The sequence below is a fragment of the Gallinula chloropus genome (genome assembly GCF_964237585.1).
Source record: "Gallinula chloropus genome assembly, chromosome: 4".
NCBI classification, from domain to species: domain Eukaryota; kingdom Metazoa; phylum Chordata; class Aves; order Gruiformes; family Rallidae; genus Gallinula; species Gallinula chloropus.
Window position 1 is genome coordinate 34961772 of NC_140088.1, and position 25856 is coordinate 34987627.

General features: G+C 45.1%; 1 protein-coding gene across 5 annotated transcripts in view; it reads right to left on the reverse strand.

Moving 5' to 3' along the window:
- The window catches only part of AMBRA1 (autophagy and beclin 1 regulator 1), a gene marked incomplete at its 5' end in the record, with an annotated part of 126250 nt that extends 106252 nt beyond the window's left edge, over positions 1–19998 (reverse strand). For 3 of the 5 annotated variants that reach the window (XM_084264054.1, XM_084264053.1, XM_084264052.1), the window contains 7 exons: positions 14982–16009; positions 16295–16441; positions 17001–17067; positions 17816–17988; positions 18656–18839; positions 19563–19621; positions 19864–19998. In XM_084264054.1, coding sequence (XP_084120180.1) covers positions 14982–16009; positions 16295–16441; positions 17001–17067; positions 17816–17988; positions 18656–18839; positions 19563–19621; positions 19864–19998 — 1793 coding nt within the window. Of the gene's footprint in view, positions 1–14981; positions 16442–17000; positions 17068–17815; positions 17989–18655; positions 18840–19562; positions 19622–19863 lie in introns of all 5 variants that reach the window. The other 2 variants (XM_084264051.1, XM_084264050.1) reach the window with 1 other exon arrangement.
- Between the last annotated feature and the right edge of the window lie 5858 nt (positions 19999–25856).

Consider the following 25856-nt stretch of genomic DNA (forward strand, 5'->3'; position numbering starts at 1 on the left):
TTACCATACTTCAATCCTGCCTCAGCAAACCTTCTCTCCTGCTCCAAATTCATAAAGTCAATATATATAAAATCAGTTAATCTAGAACAAACAGAGCAATAGCTTTGAGGTATACCTGAAGTCCTACCCCTGTGACATATAGCTATCACCTGCATCACATATGAACTGCTTTTATTTCTTCTGGGGGAAAAGGTAGACAGATTAAAATTAGCAGAAGGGTATTCCACCTATTAAGTCAGCTGGCTCTTTCTAAACTGCCGGCTCAGAGTTCAGAGACTGGGTTACTGCCACTGCAACACGAAGGTGCTTTTCAGAGCTGCTTATGCAGAGCATTCCAAAAACAGTGGCTTGCAAGCAGCCTGGATGTGCCCAGGCTGCTAGCCTTCTGGATCATCTTGCCTAATGACTGGCCTTTAATCAGGGAGAAAGAGCTCCCACAGCACACAGATCCCAAGAAACAGCAGCCCACCTCCTTACAGGTGTGAGCAACCTACTCACAAGCAGCTTGCTTGATGCCATGTCCCTGCAATGCCTGGTGTCCTTATAAGATACATGCACAAATAATCATCAAACTCATCATCCCTGCCAAAAGTCTTGGCACCTATACACTACATACCACCCTCTTTCACAGCATTTTATGGTCTAGCCACTTAAATGACATACAAAGATTAAAGCCACAGGGAAGATGACCAGTACATCCTGCATGGCTCTGCAGGCTGTTAGAAAGGAGTCCCTAAGAATTCTCCAGTCATACTTCTGACCTTTGGAAAGGCTAGCAATTGCACGAAGAGCACTGATTTGGAGAGATCACAGTCAGAAAGCAGCCAGCAGCTTCACTGAAAGAAATCAAAATGTATACCAACCACAGGGACCAGAAGGGTGTGGAAGCATCCTTTCACACAGGCAGTCATTATAGTAACATGGTGTGGGTCTCCCAGGAGACACACTGTTTTGCTTCAGAACAGCACTTTGGGGAATCTACAGTTCTCACCTCCACACCCCATCTGATCCTTGAAATAAATACTTTTAAGATCCTTGTTCTACCAGGTACCTCAGATGAGAGCTGGTATGCAGAACTTCAGTAAAACACAAACCAACAGTTGCCTGAGCCATACAATGACCAGGTATCCAGGTAAAGAGACTTTCTAGAGGCCTCACGGCCCTGTGATTGTATCCAGACAGACTGCAATCCCACTCAACAAAGCAACAGGAGCTGTTGCTGCTTCAAGACCACCCCTTTCATTAGAAAAGCTCCTTAAGAAGACCAGCAGTGAGGGGGTTGTGGGGACCAGGATGACAAGCACACGCCATTAAACCTACTCCCAAGACACTCTCTGTCCAAGCTGAATGGTCTCAGCCAAAATGGCCTTTCCAGCAGAGACCAAACTCAGCTCCAGCACTATTTCACACAGAGACACAAATCACATACTAGGGCTGCATTCAGACCAGATGGGCAAAGATACTTCAGTTAACAGTAACTACTAAAAGCTATAGCTGATTTTAAGCCTGACTGGTAGTTGTCCTACAACCGTGCGCTCTCAGATCACAGAGTAATGAACAGGTGAATATAAATACATAAGGTAGGCAAAAAAACTCCAAAATAAGGCAACCAGCACTTGCCTGAAATCCAGAAGCACCATCTCTGTGCTTAGTGCTCTAGAGAATTAACAGTATCTGTATTGAAATCAGAGTACTACACACAAATAAAATCTATTATTTTACTAACTCATTCTAGACTGAGCCCTTAAGGGCCAAGTTACAGATCTGAATGTGTTTAGTACTGACAAATGGGTTCAATAATAGATACACTGCTATAATCATCAATAAAGTGTCCCATGTGTGACACTAGCAGTGTAACCTACTGTCCTCCGGGAAGGCACAGATAAATGTTTTTAGAGTAAGTCATGCTGCATTCTATCAAGTCAGGTACCATGTTCACAGCCTTCGCTGCCCATAGTCGCAGAAGAGAGAGGCTATTTGTTTTCAGTAACCCCAAACTGTAAGGTAGCCCAACATCCCACCACAGTAAATGCTGAGTCTGGGAGCAGTTCTGTTCAGGAGAATAAACATAATCCAAGGCTGAATAGAAGCAGGGAGCTGCTAGCCACTCAACATCTAAGTTTCCAACAGAGAAGCGTACTAAGAGAGAACAGAAACACATATTGCTCACATTTCCTTTTGAAACATTTCACTAGGTCACACTTGACTCCTGAATCCTCTCTGGAGCTTACAGCACCCTCTTCCTCTCCAATCTTTCCACTTCCCCCCCCCCCCCCAATCCTTTTTTGCTACCCAGATACATAACAGGCTAACACTAGGCTCTGTGGAAGCAATTGCTCCACCATCTCTGTCTAGACAATATGAAATTGTCACAAATGACATCTAAAGTACAATTAGCAGAGAAACTGCAATTTCCACTCTCCTCCCCCGCTCACCAGGAGAAAAAAAAATAATATAAAAAAAAAATCACACATTATCATCCTCCAGGTTGTCAGTCAATGCCGCAATGATGAAGATTAACTCTGCTCACCCTGAGAGATGCTTCTGGCCCAGCTTGCTAAAATAGGAGGGAGGGGGATTGTGGGGTTTTGTTGGCTTATTTTTTTTAAATTATTAAAACTACTACAAGAACATATAAATTGCCTCTTTCAGCAGCACCGAAATCTCAACAGACTCCTTTTCTGTCAGTCATCAGTAGCTATGGAACCACTGCCCTACGCTCTGTTACCTCGGGTCTGCAAACAGCAGCAACTGCTAGCGAGGGGGAAAGGAAGCAAGGTCTGAGATACAGGGAATCTCTACGCAGGGGAGAAAGGCAGTGCACGTAACAGGGGACACTGCCAGCAGAAAAAGGAAATTTCCCAGGAATGAAGCAGCTGAATGTCAGAAGCTGCAGCTCCAAGGAGAAAAAGTAAGTAAGCAACCTCCTCACAACCCATCAGCCATTGGACTATACCCACACTCTCCCTGCGGGGGTGAGGATCACCACCAAAGCCTCTTGGGACAGAGTGATTCATCTCAGCAGGCTTTGAGAAGACACTTAAATGCGGCAAACTTAACTTCTCGGTAACAGTTTCTAATGATATGCAATTCCTACACCACTCTTAGATTCGCTGTCACAGCGGGCGCATTACTGAGTCGCACTACTCCAAGCAGCACCCAGGGAAGGGCTTTCTTCCCCATCCGAAAGGGAGGTGCTAGCAAACTGTACAGAGGCTTAGGTTCCTTAACATCAACAGGGTTCTCAGCTGCCATCCTTCTAAGCTTCTGCTGCACACCAACTACCAGGGCAAACCAGTAAAATGAAGCATCTCTAAGGACAGGGAGTACACCTACCCTACTCATCATGCCAGCCTTCAGCTCTGAAGAGAACCTGAGAGAGAGCAATTCAGTTATCCTCTGAAGCAGAAGTATACTGACAATTCCGAGTTTCCTCCTCTGGTTTTGTTTCTTCCCTGAAAGGCTTTTATATTCCCTACTGCCTATTTGGAGGCAAAATTGCCACACTGCTTCATATTACATCCCTTTTTCAGCCCTCCAAATTACAGCCAGCAGTCAGTTCTCATGAGCGCTTGTCCCTACAGACGTGTTCCTGGGGTTCCTCATAGGAACATAAGGAATAGCAACAGTTCAAAATTAGATTCCCTTCAGTCACCTTTCTCTTACAGCAGGGCAATGTTTAACCTAAAGATAACAAGAAAGCTCAAGCATGGAGACAGATGAACATTATCCAGCTGCCCAATAGCACTGCTACCCTCCTTAAAATTCTAAGCTCAAGTATTAACTGGTAACAAGCCCAATTAATTCCTGGAGATCAATTACAGCCTCAAAAAAAACATTAGAAAAATAGCCTAAGAAAAAAAAAAATCTTAACCAAGGCAATGCACTGCCTTCCCCCCTTCCCTTTTCTCAGAAGAATAGGAAGAATTGTTTCAGACATCTCTGCATTGTGTTGCCTGCTTTCAAAGAGCAAATTGAAATCACATAAGGAGAAACCATCAAGTGTTTTGTTCCACAGCTTCATTTTCCATAAAAGTTTTGTAGTCCTTGTCAAACAGAAAAACACTATTGCTATCACCCGTTTCATATTCAAGCTTAAAATAAAAAAGCAATCTGTACGCAGTTCTAAAGATTGCCTGAAAGATGATTTCTAAAATTAAGTCCTTAACATAATCTACTCTGATACCTCTAAGTGAACATTTCTAGACTGTTTCAGCTTTCACTCAGTTATGGTTAGACACGTTTAGCCCAGCATCAAGATCTGAATTACGACAGGTCAGAAACCAATTCTTAAGACCGTTGTAACTGTCTAAGAATGATAAATACACTGAGAGTTTCAGTACTGATGAAAACCTCAACACTCACTTTTGCAGTTCTCCAAGTTAGCTCCTCCATCCCTTTATTCACACCTTCATCATAAACCTCTGATCCTCAGTGAGGCACAAGAGATGGTGTGTGTCTTTCTTACAAGCTTCCAAGCCCTGTTAGCCATTCTTGCCATTGCCTTTTTTTCCTTTTTATAAAGTTATTCCACATAATGAATGCTCTTTGCAATAAGATTCCTTTCTTTAGGGAAAGCAGTGACAGCAAAGATGCAATATGTTCCAAACACGGTCTTTGTAGAACACTTTGGCCTGTCTGTGAGAAAGAACTTGTGTTAACTCGGAAGGGCAACCAGGGACAGAGATGATGTCCTTCCCAGCTGGAGGTGTGGAGCTGTCAGTGAAGCAGGTTTAATATAGGTCAGAAGTTATCACCGAAAACATTTTTCCCCCTTCACTGATTCTGGGCAAGAATCCTGCAGAAAACAAGCTGCAAGGATTCCTCAGTCAGAAAACAGACAGCATGTCAGGTCTTCAGCCAGGATGGGAGGAGTATATTTGGGAAGGAATGAAGAGAAAAGGAGCAAAATTACACAAAGCAAAGAACTGTAGGTAAGAGTTCAAAGAGCTGAAAAACTTTTGAGTTCTGATGATAAGGCAGGGAGCAAAAGTTTCAAGAACACTACTGTTAACCCTTAAAGGTTTACCTGCTTCAGGTTAACTAGAAAGTAATACATGATTAATCATGCTGTTACTTCATCTCTGCTCCTAGACTGGGAACTTCAACTTCCATTTACCACCTGATGCCACAGGAGATACACAGCACCTTTGGACCTCATCACAGGGAAAGTCAGTGGCTCTGAGGAAGATGACAGATTTTTTCATCTGCAACCCAAGGTCCCACTGTTGATCTATTACTTCACCTGCTGACAAAGGCCATGCGTCAGAACAACTGATGAGCTAGCATTATGCAGAGGTCCTTGTCATACAGCACCCATGGAATGATTAATGCGTTATTTCAACAGGAAACACACATCCACGATGGACATTAAAAGGGTCAAGAGCAGCTCTGGCAGCAATCGATTAGTTTGGCAACAACTCCAGCATGGACCGAATGATGAAGATGTTTACACTCTCATTTTGTAGGGTTAAAACTTGAGGTGTGGCAAGTGGAGAAGAAATTTAAATCAGCTCAAGCTACTGCATGTGCTGTTTTGTTGTGCAGTGGCAGTTTTCTTGCAGTACTTCAAATGGGGCAGGCAACCAAGCTGAAGACAGACACTGCATTCCTCCACCCAGAGCCTTAACAACATGCAGTTATATCAGAGATTCAGCTAGAGGGGATCGGTTCCTAAGTCATCGTGGTTATGATAACAGGCTCAAAAGCATGGCCAGAACAGAGCCAACACAGTGAACTCCCTCAGCCTGCAGACAGCTTCACTTTTCCGAGGGCTCTTCTACCTACCTTCGTATGTATAATATCTGCTTCAAATTCTCCTTGTTCTGGGAGTTCCCAACACCACAGATTGTGTGGACAGCAGAAATCTCTGCTTACCCACGCACGCAGATCTGCGTCAGCTTCTGGGATAATTACATAGGACTCCTGCTTCTCCATAGGGAATTGAAGAGGAGGTGTCTTTCCTGAGGGGGCAGAAGCCATACTGTTATCTCCATAGGCTTCTATGGCTATGAAAACAGAGGTCCCAACCACACATCAATCACCTTCTTTAAAACGTTCATGTTCAGGCTGGAATAATGAAGAGTCAGGTCAACAGATGACCGTCAGGGCAGTTCAGCCACTTACCCCAGCCCTCCCACTTCATGAAGACAGGGGAAGGATTTGATGCTAAAGCATTTCAAGCAGAAAAATGAGTCAGTTTCCTGGCAGATAATGAACCCTGTTTATTCACAGCCTTCAGTTCCAGCAGGTGCTTTCTCAAGACGAGCAAGGGAGGGGGTCAGTTACATCATCACACAAACAGCCATTTGGTGCAATCAGTTAAATATGTATGTGGAAAATGTTTAAAATGCATGTTAGCTACTCAACAGACCAGAACGGCTCAACTAGAGAAATCTAGACTCATCACTATTTTGGTTACAGTTGTATTACTGAGTCAGATCCCAGGTCCCTCTTTCCTTGCTCCAGGCCCAGACAGTAGATGCATGCTGCTCTACTGCCAAGTTCTCCAGCCCAGATTCTGTACTAAGGAGCAAATAACTGGATGAGGGCACTTTGTCCCCAGGCACACCGTGCTGTGGGCATTTATAAGGAGTGTGAAGAATGAGTGAGTGTGTGCAACATATGTACATGTAACGACTGGGGCTTGTGCTGGCAGCACAGCGTGCCTCTTACGCTGACAGCCCCAGCTCCTCCCCGGCTCAAAAAAGCCAGAGAGCTTTTAGTTGAGCAAGCAGGCCTGAAATAGAAGGTCTGAGGGCCCGCCCAAAACTTGTTTCCTGGTAAAAGCAAAACAAAACTCTGCCGTTGCTTTACCACTGCTTAAAGCCAGACAACAAGCTCTAAAGAATCACAGCTAGATGATTTAAGCATGTCAGAGACCACCATTAATCCTACACCAAACCTCATCCCCGAGTGAGAACACTATGAGTACATGAACTCAGTGGGCATAAATAAAAAAATGGAAACAGAAGCAACTGTTCCAGGCCAAGTAAGCTTGTCTGGACATCCTGCCCAGCCTGCAGCAGTTGGATCAGAAGGGCAGAGGGAAGCCACGTGCAGACAGCACAGCAGACAGACAACCCAACAAAGGACAGGGAGAGGGAAGCTATTCACACTTCTCTGTAGGAAAGCTGAGAACTGGGGTATCTTTTATACATCCTCAAATAGCTATCTGTTTGAAGTCAGCTGTCTTTCAACTTCTAAGCAACCTGCCTTTATCTAATATCTTTGTTGTCATCTCATGTAGGCCTTCCTGAAAACGAAAGAAAAAAAGCAAAACAAACCCACCCCAACACTGAAAACAAGGCACCCAACTCTAGATCTCATTACTCCTCCATAGAAGCAACTAAGCAAGCCAGTTTGGAAGCATATACCTATTCCATCTTCATTAAGGAGCACCACTGGAATCCAATTTTAACAAGTTCCCTTGTGTTTGCTGAAGCATGGCAGCAAAGTCCCAGAGCAACCCCACAGACAGACACCTGAAGGGAAACAGGTTTCAGTTTCCCGGGGACTGCAGAGAAACAGTTTACCTGCTTCTCTTATAGGGGATCTTCTCATTGCGTACTGGACTGGGGCCTGGGGGCAGGGGTTGGGTAGAAGACAAACGGTTTGACTGAGGGTATTTGAGAATCATGAGGGTATTTGAGAAAGCAGAGTTATTTCTATACCTGCTTAATTTGCAAGCCAAGTTGCTGCAAGAGTATCATGTGGAAAAGAATCTCTTTATTGTGTGCTACAGCCATTGCTGTATATTTAAATACAGGCCAAGAGAAGGAAAATGCGGCTTAAGCCTTTCTGCAGGTTTGGAGGAGGCTGCACATGCCCAGCTCTCCAAACTATTCAGGGAAACTCAGCAGCAAGGAGTGACCTCTATTAGTCACTGCAAAAGGGAAAGCACAAGGCATCAATTTTTCCCCCCACCAACTCTCAGTAACGAAGTAAAAGGGCTCTAGCAACCGTACATTAATCTTCAATCAGGAGACCAGCAAAGGCAGGGGGAGGAACCTCTGTGCAAGAAAACAGGCACCTCTTTTACTTGTTTTTCTCTGTAACAACTACCAGCAGATTCAAGAGCTCAAACTTCTGCCATGTCAGTAAAACAAAGTCTTTCCTGCCCACACAGAGACAAAACACCCCACAAAGCTGCAAGGGCGGCAGCAATCACCTCAGAGCTCACATAGGTATCACCTGCCCATTTATACATCGTGGCAGCCTCTCACACAGTCCAGGCTGTGGTGACCTTCTCATGATAAAACTAATTTGTATTTTCCATTTTCAGAAAAGGCAAAAAAAACCCCAATACTAGCCAAGTCTGCCCACAACCTGCATATCTCTCCCATCACCGCAGCTCACCCTTTCTAAATGCTCACATTGCCTTTGGATTAGGTCTTCATTCATTCCCGTGTGTCCAGGCTAACATTTCCAGAAACCATTCCTCCACCTCAGCTTTGTTTTTCTTCCCTCAAGCTCCTCTTCTCAGCCACAAACCTGAACCAGGTCTCTGCTTGCAAATCCCCTCGTAACTTCAATTTACCCCACTGTTCCTCATGACCCACTGAGATAATGCTTACCTCTAGCACCATCATTTTCAAGAATTGTAACAAGCATCTTCGGAATGACTTCTTAGCAAGCCTGAAAACAGCACAGCATTAACTTTTCCATTATAGAAGCTACAAGGCTGCCAGAAAAACCCTTCTTTCCACAACACATGTAAGGTGTACACACCATAAGTTTAAACAAAACACTGAGCCCAAACTGCAAATGGGCTTCCATAAATAATGGGCCCGAATGTCAGGGGTGGGGAGAAATGATACTGCGTGCATATCCATTTGGACTTGGCACGGACCACATTCCCACTGATGTGCTGTCTGAGCATCCAGTATCATACAGCTGCCTCTCCACGGCTCAGAGGTGTGCCCTTCTCCTCCTCAAGCCCCCCTTTTTCAGTGAACTCCACACATCACTGCTGCATCAGACACTAGATACTTGAATAAGCAAGCCACAACTGCTGTAAGCAATTAGGAAAAAAATAGTAACAATGCGGGGTTTGTGAAATAAGGAACAAAACAACACGAAATACACTAGGTATGTGTTCTGTCTACACCACAAGATGCTTTTTGTAGCTTTAGGTACCGCAGTTCCCTTCCCCCCAAAACCTAGTAATGGGTGCAGCACTCCTTTTTTCCCCTCATTATTTTGATGTTAAATTTCAGCCCCATAACTGTCTCTGCAGGCAAGTCTGTACCCACAGCAGGGGGCAAAGAAATGTTCTGGTGATTTTGTTTTTAAGGCGAGGGCATGAGTGACAAGCACCTTTTCATTCAGTGCTTTAACATGGTGAGAAAGCTACCAGAAGCCAATATATGCACAGATCTGAACAGCCTGGTCATTTAGATCAAAAACCAGAGCAGCACATCAGAAGCTCAGGCTTCAGCAGGACCTCAAGAATGAGCTATAAAAGAGACTATATACTCTTTTCTATATAGCACTAGCCATTGCTGGGCAGGAATGGGAGCGCTCTAAGCCTGTCAATCTATTTAACCGCTGACCACAAAGTCAACACCAGTATCTACAATTTAGAAACGGAAGAAGCATCCCCTCCTGGCCTCGAGTAAACCGTACCTATTTGCATCAGAAACAAACAAACCGACTCAAACCTGCCCACTGCCTTCTTATGGAAAAGCCCAGGAATTTCGGTAATAGCTCACAGCATACTTGAACAAGAAAATAAACACAGCCCCAAGGAAAAGGCCAGGCTCCAATCAACATCTGCCAAGCATTCCTCCAGTAAATAAATCCAGTATTATGGAAGCCTCGAGGATGGATGAGCAACCATTTAAATGCAAACAAACCCTCTGACAAGGCAGACTGCAAAGAAATGTCTGCTCCAGGCTTGGCAATGAGCAAGAAGTGAGACCACTTCCGCGAAGCTGGTCTTGTATAGCTCTAACTCACCGGTATTTGCATGTCAGAAAGACAAAATACCTGCTTCACCTCCAGATCCCTACGTGTCCCTTTAAAAGCCCTACAAAAGATAAGAGGATAAGCTTGCATTCCGTGTCAGACCCATTTCCCCTTAGGATGCTCATTCATGCCTTTCCACAGACATTGAACAACTCCCAAATGTATGGTAACTAAGGAGATAAACTGCAATTTCGGACTGGGCAGGGGGGAGGGCGGGAGGTCCTCAAGCTACCTTGTTTTCTTTATGCAAGAGCTCAGAAACTTTCTGGTTCCGCCAGGAGAGCAAAGAGCAGAAGCAACATTACCCCCTTGTGGCAGCAAAGCGGAGTGGAGATGAAATCGGTTCTGAGAAACCAGAGGGTAACAAACAGGCTAGAGGTTCCTTTCCATGCCTGGTATACGTATAGAGCGCTACGTGCTCCCAGGAAGGCCGTCACGACTGGATAAAGCTGTGACACGAGCCGGAGTCACTGCAGTGCCCAGGCAGGTGAGGATGGTGCCATCACTTCCACCTTCCTGCACATACCTGACAAGAGCAGGGCGCACGGGCCTGTTTTTGGCTAGCAGGTGAGACCACCGGGAGCGCGTTTATACCTTGGCTAAGGGAAAGGAACACAGCCAAACTCATTTGCCATGTCCAGCACCAATGCCTGGACCAGTCATAATCCTACAGCCTTCTCACCTCACCGAGGCAGAAACCCTAGATTGCCAAGTACCACACAGCTGTAGCTCAGGACAAAAGGCAGGGGAGCAGGCAGGCAGGACCTCAATCCTCACACAGAGCTGGCAACATGAAAGGCAGAAATTTCACCTCAGACCCTGTTACATGGTTCCAGGGAATCTGGTCTGTCTGCACTTGTGCTTGCTGCATCCAACAGTCTAAAAATATTGAAAAGCAACGCCTCTGGTGAGCTGTGCCGCTCCAACGGGTCAGTTATTCACACAGCTCCGTGCACTCTGCACTTTTATACACCAACAACACCTCAGAGTTTATACAAGTGTCTGCAGACAACACAAACTCTCCCACCTAACACAGACTTCTTCCTACCTGCGTGCATCACACGACCATCACCCAGGACAGTTCAAAAGACTTCTCAGATTTATCAGGTAACTTCAATTGACTATCTTGTCTGCCAAACTACAGTGCAAAAACATTAACTTCTGTGCCTGTGTCTTACTGATGTGAACTCATAGCACAGCCTACAGAACTTGACCTCTGGAATAAGTGCAGTGGAGTGGTTAGAGAAGTTTAACATAATTGCCAGACAAAGCTTCTTCATAGAAGAATAATTAGCATTTCCTCTCGAAACACAGGTTTCATAAAACCTGTCCAGCAATAGGACAGGGCTTGTCTTTCATTTGCAGTAATTCATTCAAATTACTAGTCAAAATAGGCAGGTAAACAACATCAGAATTGCCCCTTTGATATATTAGAAGCAGCTAAATCTTGAACGCTTAGAGGATAAATTTCCATCTGTATCTCTCTTTTCCCTGTTTCTAAGGACTGTTTCACCTGTTAAGGTTTGAAATACTTCAACAGGGACACACACAGCACTATTTGCTCCTTGCATCCACTCTAGAAAGACTGTGGCCTGAGGCGCTGTGCCAGAACCAAGAAATACCATTAGATATAAAAAGCCAAAGGATTTTTTTAATAACACTAGTTTTATAGGTATCACCTGTGTTGTATTCAAATAGCCAAAGAGGCATTTTCTATCTCCCATTTTATTCAGCATGCTTCACATGACAACTTCAGGGACTTCTGAGGCTCTTTTCACTTTGATGTTACAAGTGAGGCAGAGAGAGATTCACAGGGGAAAGCCCCTTACGTCTGAATTAATGTGATCAGCCTGGAGAACCTCAAAAAAGCTGTAGCTCAGTCTCACCAACTTCTGCTTAAGGCAGACCATAAACCTTGCTCAATTTCATACATCACTGATACAGCTTCAAGAATCACACAGCTCAACCAGAATGGGACAGGACTGCCAAGGCTCCCAGCAGCATACATGTGCCTCCTAATAGAGGTGCCAGAGCTGTTAGGCTGGAATAGCTTCATTACATGCCTACTAATCCCTTCATGATTAGCCCAAGATAATTAGCCCAGCACCATAACAACAAGCAGAATTCTCTCCATACCAAGCTGGCATAGCCGCACCAACAGAAATCAAAGAGGAACAACCTTCATTAAACTGCCTATTAACTTAATTGACCCTCTACAGCTGTATCTTCCCAGCAAACTACTTCTCAGCCCGGCAAGCCAGGTCAAGGAAAAGATCCTACCCGTGGACAGGGAATGTGAACATACACAGTTTCCAGACACAATTTCTATATAATTTTTTCAGCCAGCCTTTGAATACAGAGCTCAATTGCCCAATGAGGACATCTAATGGAGAAACAAAGTAAAACAGAGTATGAAACAGGTTACAAGCAAATCCGTGCCTGTTCCCCAACACCAAGAACTCCCCCCTAAGGTCCACAGGCACAAAATTACACAGTCTGAAAGGGTGCATGCAGTCATCAATTGCACCCTCAGGCTTGAAGGCTTATCTTCTCTCTTCTATTTCCCCAGCACTTTCAGCATTACGCAGCTTACATCTCACAAACCTTAGTCACCATCTTTGCATGCTTCTGCAGCTGCAACGGCTAACAGACATTTTGGACTCTGCTATGCAGGAGTGCTTCCAGCACTTCCAGTTGTGGGAGCACACCCTAGGTCTGGGAGCCAAGAAGGCTGGACCCCAGGATGCTCATTCTATGCAAAAGCAGATGCTTGTTGGCTTGTTACTATAAGGGAAAGTGTAACAGCTACTTTGAGGAGAAAAAGAAGAAAAAGAAGTAATACCTGCAGCATATATGCACATGCAAGGCTCCTTTTGAGGGGAGAGATTTCATAAAGCTCCCCACAAGTCCACCAAACGTGTTCATCAGGAAAGAAATTAAGTTTAACTTCAAGGAAAGCTGCCATGAGCATTTAATACCAGACTGCTCACTGCTCTCAGCTTCCTTCCCTCGCTACTCCACCGTTCCCTTAACTTCAGTCAGAAGGGAAGCAGAAGCCCCTGCCAGTCTTGTTCCTGAGAAAGGCCTGGTAACAGAAGCAGGAGGCTGGGAAAACAAAGAGTTTCTCAGCAACTTCTGCCACAAGGGTTTCACTAAAGGTTTCATTTTACAGGAATTCTTCTGGAATATAAACTCACACTTCAAACTGAACACTCCAATTTAATGTCTTGGCAAAAAGCACCTGCTTGCACAGGCATCCAGGTAGGTCAGTAACCCTGCATAGATGCTGCAGCCACTGAGCAGGCAGCAGCAACCACTATGGACCATTGGCCAAATGACCCAGAGATTTGGTCATGGGACTCCAACTGTGAGGCAGTGACCCATCCAGCTCCTGCACACTGGGGTGGACTAAGTTACGTGCCTCGGGATGTTTTTTAAATTTTACAGTTCTCACAGAAGAGTTCCCATCTACAGATTCTACCACACCTCACTGCCCAAATACGTGCCAACCCCCTGATCAATAAGAAAGTTATTTTCCCCTCATCATTTCTGACACTGTGGTGACTCAGCCCAGAGAACAAGCAACACAGTGGAGGCACTACTGCAGCTATTTCAAAGTAAAGATAATACAAGACTTAGTGCCATTTTAAAGCTAAATTTGTCAGTTCCTTCTCACCTCTCTGCCCTTTAAAAGGGGACTAGAGGATATCTGATTTAAATTAACAGCAGGTAAGTCCAGGCCCAAGAAAGAAGTAGTTACCATGTAATCAGCTTGAGACTGTCATTATGGCAGGCTATAAAAAAAAACTGGGGCAAGGATTTAGAAGCAGATTAATAATTTCATGACCACCACCACTTATTTGCTATGCAGCTACAGCAACAAGAAAGGCAGTCACTGTTCCAAGCCTGAGCATAATCAGCTTATCTGCAGAAAGAAGGAAAGAATTCCCTTTCCCCAGGCACTCCTGTGTACAAAGCTGCCTCAGTCAGTTACATCTGCATCCAACCTGGAAATGTCACTTTCCTACAGCATGAAGCACCTATTTCTGAGAAAGAGCAGGACTGGACCTTTTCTCTGCCTAGGCAAAACACTTGCCAGAGTGAATGTCCAACTGAAACATAGTAGTAAACCTTATCCAAGGTAACAAAGTAGCCAAATCAACCACACAAGCCAATGGACATGCCTTCACACAAAGCACAGGTCCTTTCTGTGGCAAGTTTGATTTGGCTTGTTCTCTTTCCTGTAATGCCTCTGAAGTATATTAAAGATATATATCCTTACAAAAATAACAATCACCTTCTTAGAAAATACAGTAGAGCCTAAATTTTTCAGTTATAAGCATGCCCCCAACAAGCTCACTACAGATTCAGGTCAATAGGAGCCACTTTCAAAACCTACCTCTTCATCAAGGCAAGCAAACTGCGTGGGTTTGACCAAACACTCACAGCTAAAGCCCATGCCCAAAGCTCTGACACAGAGCTTTGACTTTTTTTGTCCTGTATGGCAACACCAAGGAACTGACTGTTAACCTTTCCAACTTCACGACTACAACCTTAACAAGTCATGTCACTCAAAGCAACTCTCCCTACTCGTGCCAAATTTTCCATGCCTACCTTGGGCAGATTCTCAGCGTGCAGCACACGCATGATATGGGGCACAAATGACAGCACAGCATATCCTATGTTCTCACCCTCCTGCAGTGTCTGAGAAGCACCAGGAGTGCAGTTTCACCCTAGAGATCTGCTGCCAGAGCCCATACTTTTGCCAGCCTGCACTACCATTCTCCTTTCCCATTGAGAGGTCTGGTGTTTGTCCTTACAGACATCCTCAGAACCTATCTGCAGCATGATGATGGCAGCTACAAGACATCAACGTATATGGATTTTCATCTACACAAATAGCACATAACTGCGTGAGAAAAGGTTTTTAACTCTGAAAACACTGAAAAACTCAGACCAGATGGGAAAGGCTTAAGAAGAAATAGAGGAGGAAGGCCAAGCATATATCTTACCTCCTGAGTGAATCCTCCTCTGAGCTTTCCTCAGGCATTTCCTGGTTTAAGGCCTCCTGTGATACATTCCCAGGTCTGCTTGAAGCCGACTGGCTGTAAACTCTTTCCCAGTGCCCCGTCTCCTGGTTAAAGACCAATCCCACGGTCCTCTCCTCCTGCGGGGTGGAAGAGCTGCCCAGCTGCAGCCTGCTAGAGGCAGGAGCTCTGCCCTCGGTTCTCTCTGCAGGCTGCACCTGGCTGGTATTTGGAGGAACACCCTCAAACGTGCTTTGAACCTGCCCTGGTGTGTAGCTAGGCGTGCTTCTTTCCCAGCGCAGCGTGTCATTGTTAAAGGTCAGCAGGTTATGACAAGCGCGACAGCGGTTCAGGTGACCCCGGGACAAATTGGAATTGTTTTCGCTGCTGTGTGGAGTCTGCTGATGGGAGGGACCCGGCCGATCAGGCTCAATGTTGTTGTTGAGCATTTCTTGAGCCTGTTGTGACTGGCTGGGCTCCCCACCAATCCCCTGATCTAACTCCTGAAGCCGGTCATATTCCAGGAAGAATCGCCTCAAATCACACTGGAGCTCATTACGGATGCTGGCCGGATTGCTCGGACCAGCGCCACTACCACTGTCCGCCTCAGCCCCTGGGGCCAGAAAGCCTCTCCCTTCTGTTGCAGAAGTATAGACCGATGCCTGGGAACCTCCCTCCTGCTGTCTCAGCACCGACAGCAAGCTCACGGAGGAGGCACTGGTCCTAGGGGGAGGCATGGCTTCCAGCTCTGACCGTGAGCTCATGTTCAGCACTGTCCTGGACCAGTCAGACCCGCCTAAGCCCGAAGCCATCTCTCTCGCAGACTGTTGGTACCGGGACTGGTGGCCTGCCAAGGTCCCGCTGAGGGACCGCCGCGTGGGGCCCAGGCTAAGGTTGCGCAGGGTGTTGCCAGCAGTGCTGCTCTGAACTGTGCTGAAAGCAGAGGGCCTGTTAAGTATCCCCTGCTCCTCCTGCGCTACGGATGCCTGCTCTGGGGGTTGATAAGGCTCTGTCTGCACAGAGGAGAAGGAAGTGCCAGTGGCCCCAGAAGACGTGGAGGGTGCGTTTTCCTGGTGTGGGAAGAGAGAAGAAGGAAGTCTTGCACTAGAGCATCGGCTGCAAAGGCACAACATCCCCAGGTGCTGGCAGCACTCTGCTGTGGGATAGCTGACTCGCTCCCGGAGCCTGTTATAGACAGATGCCCTTGTGTTCTCACTGGCTGGAGGCGGAGGTGGTGGTGGTGGAGGCGGTGGAGGGGATGGGGTAGCAGAGTCTTGAACACTGTTTTGCTCTCCCACCTGTATGCCGGAGGAGCGGGAGGACAACATATGCAGGAAGTTGTGGAGGAGAGGCGTGCGCCTCACAGGCTGGGACGGAAGGATAGCGCGCTGGCGATAATGAGGCATCTCTGTGCTGTCCACGGAGATTTCCACTTCCTCATCACTCTGCAGAAGGAAGCAAAGTTCAATCACCTCACAGCAAAATCCTGTACCTCCAAATAAACAGCAGAAAGTCAGCTACCATCTCAGACAAATGAAAGGATGCGGTAAGTCCCTTCCTAGAGGCCTTGACTTGCAGGAAACCAGCTGAGACTGTTTCAGAGCTCATTTTATGGATCCAGACAACCTCTTCCTACAGCCCAGTGACCTCTGACAATAGACCGTTCACATGAACAGAAAGAAGCATCGGCATCTGAAGGTCAGCAGCTGAGGGGAGCAGCTTCCAATCCAGTAGCATGTCACAACAGAACTGAAAGTGCAGGGCCACTGGGACACCTGTCCCACCACTAATGACATAAAAACGGCAAAACAAACACCCTCTGGAGAGCTCTTTAGCAGCTCTGCACATGAGGCAAGAACATTCACGCAATGAATTAAGGTGAGACAGAATTCAGATTAGAGGGACTTCCTAAGCAGCCTTGTGCTTTTCTGAACAGATGAGGGTTAATGTTTGGAGACCATCCTCTAACTACCCAGTCAATATGGGTACTGACATTCCCCTTACCTGCTGGTTAGAAGGGTTAACAATTGCTGTGAGCAAATAGTGTCCCAAGGGATCAAACCGTACCAACCTAAAAAAAAAAAAAAAAGCAGAGCCAAGTATCAATCACCAGTGCAGATTCACATTGACACAGCAAGGAAGAAGACTCCATGTGAAATACTTACAATAAGAACATTACCATCATCATCATCTGAAGGATGTCAAAAAGTTTAAGCATTAAGGAGGAGATAACATACTTATCTAGCTGAAGACTGCAGCTACTTTGTAGTCTGCAACAATGCTACATAGAAGTTAAAAACTGGAAGGAAGTACTGCTGTGCCAACTGAAATAGCCAGGAAATTTTAAGGAATACATATATATTACAAATTGGAATCTAGTGCAAAGGGAGAGATTAACTTGCCTTGAGAGTTACATCAATGTCTTATTTTAAATTGCTCAAAAGAAGGCATCAAGTTTCTAGCAATGCAGTTTCCTCTGTAGCTGCGCCAAAGTAATAGCTCAGCATTCACTTTCAGCAGCTTCTGGGTTCTCTCATCCTTATGGCTGAGGAGTTTAATTACCAAGTGTACAAAACATGAAGTAGATTCTGGGCATTTCTGGGAACATGTCTGACTACCAGTATGAACAACCAAGCTCACATGTTATTTCTAGTTTCTCTTTTCCTGCCCACAGGAGTGTTTTTCTACCAGCTGAATCAAGGAGCTCCAAGCAACACTTTGCCGCCTCAGTGCAGTATCCCAGAGGAACCTCCCAAATTCCCCAAATCTGAAGATTTTTCACATACAGGCATTCTCTTCCCCCAGGAAGAGGAACTCACCTGACCCGCTCCATTTCACTGGCTGTTTTCACCACTGCAAAAGGCTCCCGACGACTCCAGTCCCAGAAGTGTATCTCATTGGCAGTTGCAATCAGCAGGAGCTGAGCCGTAGGATGAAAAGCAAGCGACGCGATGGCATTGTTGCTATCTGTGAACCAGCTCTCGCTTCCACCCTGAGTGAGGAGTAAAGAGTCACATGCAGTTTGTCACAGAGTTTGAGATCATCAGTTTTCCACGTATGTGCTCCCTCTCCTAGAATCTGTCCAGAGCACGGAAGCGAAATGCTTTCTTGGCAAAAAACCACAGCTGCTCTCACAGAAGTCACGTGTCACATCTAGAACATAACCCCACTCGCAGCAATGACCACAGATGTAGGTTTGTAGGTAAGGGTGTCTCAGGCAGCCCGTAAACACGATGCATTTCAAAACGACAGGTAAGCACATAGGTTTTGTCTCTCTGCCAAGCACCAGGCTAGGCAAAACTGGCAGAGCAGCAGCTGGGTCTCTAATGAGGACTTCAGATAGGCTCAGTGGAACGAACAACAGCGTATCTTTTACACAAGCTGAACAGGCACTTTGCACAATGTTCTCCAGTATTATCTGTACCACTTTAACCAAACAGGCATGGCTAAGGAGCATGACCTACCTGGCAGGACTGAGCAAAGCATGTGTCACCACCTCTCTAGACAGGAGAGGAGAGCTCTGATCTATCCTGCACTTTTAGAGACAGGTTCCAGCAAAGCTTCCAAACCGCTCTTACAAGGCAACATTCAGGAAACAAACTCAGACACACACAAAGAAGACACCACCCACCAAATACCAAAAGCACGTATGGACTTACGTGTAAATCCCAAATTCTAACCTCCCCATCTAGACATCCTGAAGCAATGAGGCCCGGAATGGTGGGATGGAAGGTGACACACCAGGGAGTGCGGCGATGTCCAACCAAGGAATGAACACACTTGCCCGTTTTGACCTCTGTGATGTAGATGTTGTGGTTCACATGTGTGGAAGCCATTAGGGTCCTGGGAACGCAGAAGGTGGGACAAACATTACCCAGAGAAGGGCGCAGTAAAACCAGACCATGGTTAGCTTCATCTCAACAGGGTCTGTTCACACCTAACCCGGCAGCTCTCCCACAGAGAGCTCAAAGGGTGAGAGGCTACTGTTTCACCAATGGCCACAAAGCTTCCTGCAGCCAGATTCCAGGGTCCATGCAAATGTGAGCTCCTCTGATCTGCAAGCACAAACTTGACTTTCAAAATCAGAGTGAACATGCAGCTCAGAAGTTACTCCCGAGTGACAGTTTGGGGTATATAAATATTCCCAGTTCTCCACACCATCTCAACCACTGTCAAATCAAGTGATGCTAAGAAAGATCCCACCTCCATTTCTGCTTCCAACACACGCATCATTCCGCTCTGTTCTTTAGTCCTAGATACCCCAGTGGGTGTTCCATCACTCAGCATGTTGTGCTAAAATACCCTTTTCCTCCCTCAAGGGTCTTAAGAAATCCCACAGTAGCTGCACAGAACCTTTTTCCGTCGCTCGGGGACCTCGGGAATTAACCACCAACTACGCTGGAAGCTGTGGGATTAGGAAGGTGCGCACGTTCCGTCCATGCATACCAGGAACCAGACGCTTCACTCAGCTATTCGGGAGCGGGCAAATCAGTGGGCACAAGCCTCCATCACTTTTGTAAGTGTAAGGAGACTGCTGAAACAGGGAACGAACTAGGAGTTAATTACCTGTCTGGACTAAACGCCAGCAAGAAGGTGGAGCGTGGACTGTCTGGTAACTCAACTTTCTGAAAAAGCCAACAAAGCAGGAAGTGTTGCAAGTGTCATATGATCATACTTTAACTGTAAGCCACACAGACAACAAGGGGAACCCACTGCAGGAATGTATTTAGTATCACATCACTGCAGGAACTGAATAGAGCCAGAGAGCATATCAAGTGTAACACATCAAATGTATAATCATGAGACAATGTATTTCAAACCCGTCTCCCTTCCCCCAGTCTGAAGTCAATCTACCCCACAACCTTACCTTGCCCTCCCATTTCATCCATCGAGTTTTATCCTCTACCAACTCCTGCAGAAGCCGCTGAGCACCCAAGGCTTGGGTACCCCGTTCCCTACCCCACAGGATGCGGACAGCATTCTTCTCTGGTACAACCTTCATGGCTCTCGGCAGCCAACGTTACACCAGCTACTGGGAGGAGACACCGGCACGTTCCAGATGACAACCACCACCAAGCTACAAATAGGCTATCCACATTTCAATTGTTTATCTTCATGGAAACCTACAAAGAGAAGAGAACGGTAAGCAAGGCAGGTTTTACCTTAATCACCTAGACGAAGTAAGAGTTTTACATCCCGGAAGACTACATTTAATAGAAAAATCTATTCTCTCCCTGCAGCCTTCGCTTCTTTCTTCCATTATTGAGGCCCAATTTTGATATTTCTGCAGCTAAAGATTACTTTGAAAGGTTTTTTAATGCACCCAGACCTTTCCTTGTACACATGCCCTAGGCATACCACATCTAAAAGGAATAAAAAAATGGATCTCGCAACTATTACCCTTTCCCTCTGACTCCTGATGCATGTAATAAACAAAAAAAGATGTATGAAGAGACAGTCTTTACACCTCAAAGACTTGGGTCCTACCTGGAAAGGGTGACTGATAGCTAGAGGAACAATGTTAAAAATCCACAATAGGACAGAAGAGTCTCTGGGGAATTACTCAAATTTTAGTAATAGTAATTATTATCATGGCAAAGGTCAGATGACTGATAGACCTCAAATCCAAAGTACCTCCCACTCCATCACAATACCTTACAAGGCACAACAAGAAGCATGTATCAGACCAAAACCTTACACTGCAGTAGCAACTTTGCCAGCTCCATCAAGACGGTTCATTTGGCCAGTCTGCACATGGTCTTTCCATCCACACTGCTCTTAGAACAACAGTAATGCATGGTGCCAAAGATAAATGCCTTTAGTATGCTTTGAGCTGCTAAGGAAAACATTAATACCAGTTTTCTAAGGAAAAAAAAAAGTTAATTCTTTGAAAGAACTAAATATAGCTCCGTGAGAGTAGCCCTGCTGAGAAGGAGCTGGGTGTCATGGTAGATGAGAAACTTAACATGAGCCAGCAGTGTGCTCTTGCAGTTTGCAAGGCCAATGGTATCCTGGGCTCCATCAGAACAGGGGTGGCCAGCAGGGACAGGGAGGTGATTGTCCCTCTCTACTCTGCCCTCATGAGGCCCCATCTGGAGTCCCATGTCCAGGTCTGGGGCCCCCAATACAACAAAGATGCGGAACTGTTGGAGAGGGTTCAGAGGAGGCCACGAAGATGATTAGAGGGCTGGAGCACCTGCCCTACAAAGAGAGGCTGGGGGAGCTGGGCTTATTCAGCCTGGAGAAGAGAAGGCTCTGGGGGGACCTCATTGCAGCCTTCCCATCCCTGAAGGGAGCATACAAACAGGAGGAGAATCAAGTTTTTAAAAGGGTAGACAATGGCAGGACAAGGGGGAATGGATTAAAACTAAAGGAAGGACGGTTTAGATTATATATTAGGGGGAAGCTCTTTACAGAGAGAGTGATGAGGTGCTGGAATGGGCTGCCCAGAGAGATAGTGGATGCCTCATCCCTGGAGGTGTTCAAGGCCAGGTTGGATGGGGCCCTGGGCAACCTTGTGTAGATCAGGCTGGAGGTTGGTGTCCCTGCCTGTGGTAGGGGGGTTGGAGCTCTATGATCCCTGGGGTCCCTTCCAACCCATGCCATTCTATGATTCTATAGTGACCCTAATAGCAACCAATTTGCAGAGCTTTTGAAAGGTCCTGTACGTTGGAGTTTGCCACCAAACACTCTCCAGAAGCTAAATAAAAATTCCTCAGAATACATAAGCCAAGAAATGCTGCTGTAATGCTGTTACCTTTTGATCCCAGCAGAGCATGCACGCTACGCTGTCATCTCTTTAGAATATAAAGATTTAAAGATAAACCCTCTTCGGTTCACCTTACACTGAACAAAACCATCAATATTCAACTTCAAAAAAGGGCACAAAACCACACATACAGAGAAAAAAGGTTCACGTATACAAGAAGAGGTGAATTGTTAAATGACATAACTCAGAATGGTCATTAGCAAACTTTTCTTTCCTCCCAATCTCGCTAAACAAAACCCCTCCTGAACAAATGATTTGAGACAGCTGCTGCTTACAGGGAGGGGCTGTTTGAAGAGATAAGCCAGGAAAATAAGTTCTACTAAAGCAGACCAGTTTTCATTTATTAAAATACAATAAAGGGTACCAAAGTGATGAACAAGTGAAGGCATCCATCTTCCTAGAAAAGGAATTCACCACAAAGAAATCCAAGCTAGCTGGAAATTCCCCGATGTTTAACGTGAACAGCATGGGGATCATCTATTTTAGAGAAGTTGAACTCTGCAGCGTAAAATAAGCCTTCTTTTAAGAATCTGTGAAAGTCAGCCAAGCATTGGGTAGGAATTATTCTACAAAATAAAAGCCTTACTGGAAAGAAAACACAAAAACTAAAGATGTCATGCTGCAAGCTGATTCTTAAGAGCAACTGAAGAGATTAAAAAAAGCCCAAACCCCCAAAAGCTAGAACAAGGATAACTGCAGTAAATACAGCCAAAAGCACAGAATAAGACTAAACCAACAATCTTTTTTTCACTAAATGCTAAAAAAATCCCTATCTGGGTTCTGCAAACAGTGCTAGACACCCATGCTCAGAAATGACTGGATACAGATGGCAAGCCACGCCAAGGGGAAGGACACCTTAAAACGGTGGACACACAGTAAAAACTGTTTTGCAGAAGGAAACTGTAACTCTAGCTTCAGCTAGGAAAACTAAGGAAACAGTAGCTGAATATTCTATATGGGTGCACTCAAGGAGTAATGACTACAACAACCCAAGAATAAACAAACATAAAAATATCAAAAAAAGGAAACAAATGGAAAACCAGGCCTGGAGCCGGTATAAGCTGGAATTTTATAGAAGTTTCAAACATTAAGCTTTGGAATAGCCTTTTGACAGCTGTAAAGGACCAATAACCTCAATAACTTAAGAGATCCTGATAATTTACAAGCAGGATAACCCAATTACTCATGAGAAAGAACAAAGCTCTGACAACATGGGAACATTTCAGTCCTATCCAAAGGACTAATGTACAATAGCAACACGGAAATCAAGAGGTTTAACAAACATCTTTATGTTTGTTTATGCCATGAGTAAGTTCACCTATTGGAAAATAAAGAAACAGGCAGGACCTACAACTGCAGTTAGTGAAACCCTGGTATTCACCTCACTGAAAGACCAAGCCATCTTTGCTATATAAGAATCAAGTACCTACCATAAGACAGCTTATCTAAATCTTTGCAGATGTGTACTAATTTCTCAAACTAATTCGGCTTCATATGTGAGCCTCCTGTGCATGTTTGAACTTGTTGTTTTTCCTTCAGGCACAGCCCCTTGGTTTTTCAGCTTCTTCTGACTCACTACTTTATCCCGCTGGAGAAGAAAACAAAAGAATCTCGGGGCTCTAAATGCCTGCACAGTACCCTGCCCAGGATTTTTAAAAGCGGGGAACTCTTCAGGAAATACCAAATGCATCCTTCTCAAGCAGGGCTGGCAATTCAGTGTTCCCCTGAAACCCTTTGGGGGCCAAGCTTTACCTGTGCCTCCACAGGTGAAAGTTTAGCCCTTTATCTCAGTGACCCTGAACACAGTAACTGCTCTCTGCTAGCTGATGACACATTCAGGGACACTTCAGACCGGCAAATAAAAATAGCACCTTCGAATGGAGAAGCAGATGCAGTGTAGACGTGGGCATTACCTTTGCTCACTCTATTTAGAAGCCTCTAAACTTATTATTGGATCATAGGTTCAGTTTTGGTTTGGGTTTTTTTGTTGTTCTTGAGGTTTTTTTGGGTATGGCAGGGATTTTTTTGTTGTAGTTGGGGTGGGGTTTTTTTTTAAAGCACACAGTTCCTTCTGTAATCTAATAAAGATACCCACCAACTCCAAAAATTTTGCTCTACTATAAAGAAGCCAAGTAACGAGAGCATGTTATTAAATACAATTAGCAGCTAAACCATGGAAGTACCAACCATATCTGCAGCTACTGAGTAGCCACCTAACAACATCTAAATGAAACGTGGTGGGTCTGAAAATACTTCTTAGGCCACAGGATAAAGAAAACTTGCAGCTCACTGGGTCAAACCTGTCCAGGAAAGGCATGGACTGATTCAGTAACAGCTTCTATTACAAATACCCATGCTATCAAAACTGATAAACAACTGACCATCAAAACAAGGAACAGCTCAGGGATAGGTATTTTTGTGTTTTCTTCTTATTGTTGGGTTTGGGGGGTTTTGAGGGCTTTGGGGTTTTTTTAATGACCAAAAGTGCAGTCCAGCAACTGGAAGATTGACTGATGCCCTGGATGTGGGCCAGGGCACCACAGAAAATGGAGAGTCAGAAATTTTTCTATAATTGGCAGCTTTGTTTCCTTAACAGTTTTCTCCCTTCGGGGCATTTCAGGACAACATGCTGGGCTGTTTACAGTTTTGGAAAGAACCTTACACAGCCCAGCCCCAAGCCTTGTACTTGCTCTGCGCCAGCTGTCCTTGAAGAAGCCTTAAGAATTCACATCCTCAGAGCAATACAAGCTCACTTGTAATTGTCATTTTTACAGATGATGAATCTCTAGAAAACCAAAGCGAAGCAGCAAATCAGTAACACTTCATAGTGACTGCACAAGACCCCATGAAATCTGATGAAAAGGCAGGGAGAGAAGAGGAATAAAAAGCAGCACATTCAATTCACCATACAGAAAGGATACCGAGATAGTTCATGCAACATGCAGCAGTTTTTACCATTCTAATTAGACATGTAAGCACTTTGCGGAGGTGATGGTCCCATCTCTTAACACGCCCCCACCCCTCCTTCCCAAACATCTTTGGCATTACTGATTTTGTGGAGATTCTGGTACCACTTTCTGGAAGCAGAGCTGGCTTTGATACAAGGAAGAATATTGGAGTACTACCTCATGTTATTCAATTCTCCATTGGGGAAAATAAGTTACTTCATGTGGTCATCTGCTCTCAAGCTACAAATCTATTACCACTCCAAAGGATGGCTTGGTTCTGTCATGCTGAGTCCAACACTAAAAGCCTTTCCTGATGCATGCACACAGAAACAGCATAAACAGCTATGCCAGTGTGCAAAAAGAAAAGAGGAAAAAAACCCCTTACAATTGGTAAATTCTATTTATAAGAGAACCTCTATCTAAAAGAGATACAAATGTCCAAATAATTTCAGACAATTTTGCTGCCTGAACAGGTCTGAAGTGACTAATGAAGAAAGAGACAACATTAAGTGAAGTATAAATGCTATCTCTGGCTTTGCAATCTGGGATCAACAGAGAGAATACGTGTATAAGCTTCTCTAGAAAAGACAAGGCAGGAAAAAAACATGTGCTGGTGCTTTCTGTCTCAAAGTCCCTTTGTCAAGTTTTAAGACTTCCAGAATGCATAGCTGTCAAAGGGGTATGATCCACATAGGTTATGAGCCAGTGCAAGCTGCGTAGAGAAACACATCATCAGTACCCGAACTATCCCAGCACTGGCACGGCCCTACCTATCCTGTAAGCCAGAGTGCCTCTGTTATCAAACACAAAGTGTCCAGGGCTAAGAGTAAAGCTTGCCATTTAATTGGTTCCACATTCAATTGCAGCATCTCACTCTCTGAATCTCAGCAAGATATTAGAGTCCAAGAGTATTTTATTTTTTATTTTAGTAATTTAATAAATATTACTATGAATTTAGCATTCCCACTACTGCACATGTGGGTGGGTTCTCAAAGAACAATCAGAGGGTACCAGACAGGCGTAAAAGCAGCGTACGCAATGGCAGAGCCCAAATGCTTTATCTTCACTACCAGTGACCCTCATGAAGGCTGCAGTCACAAAACATACTATTTTCCTCAAAGTATTTTGTACAACGAATCAGTT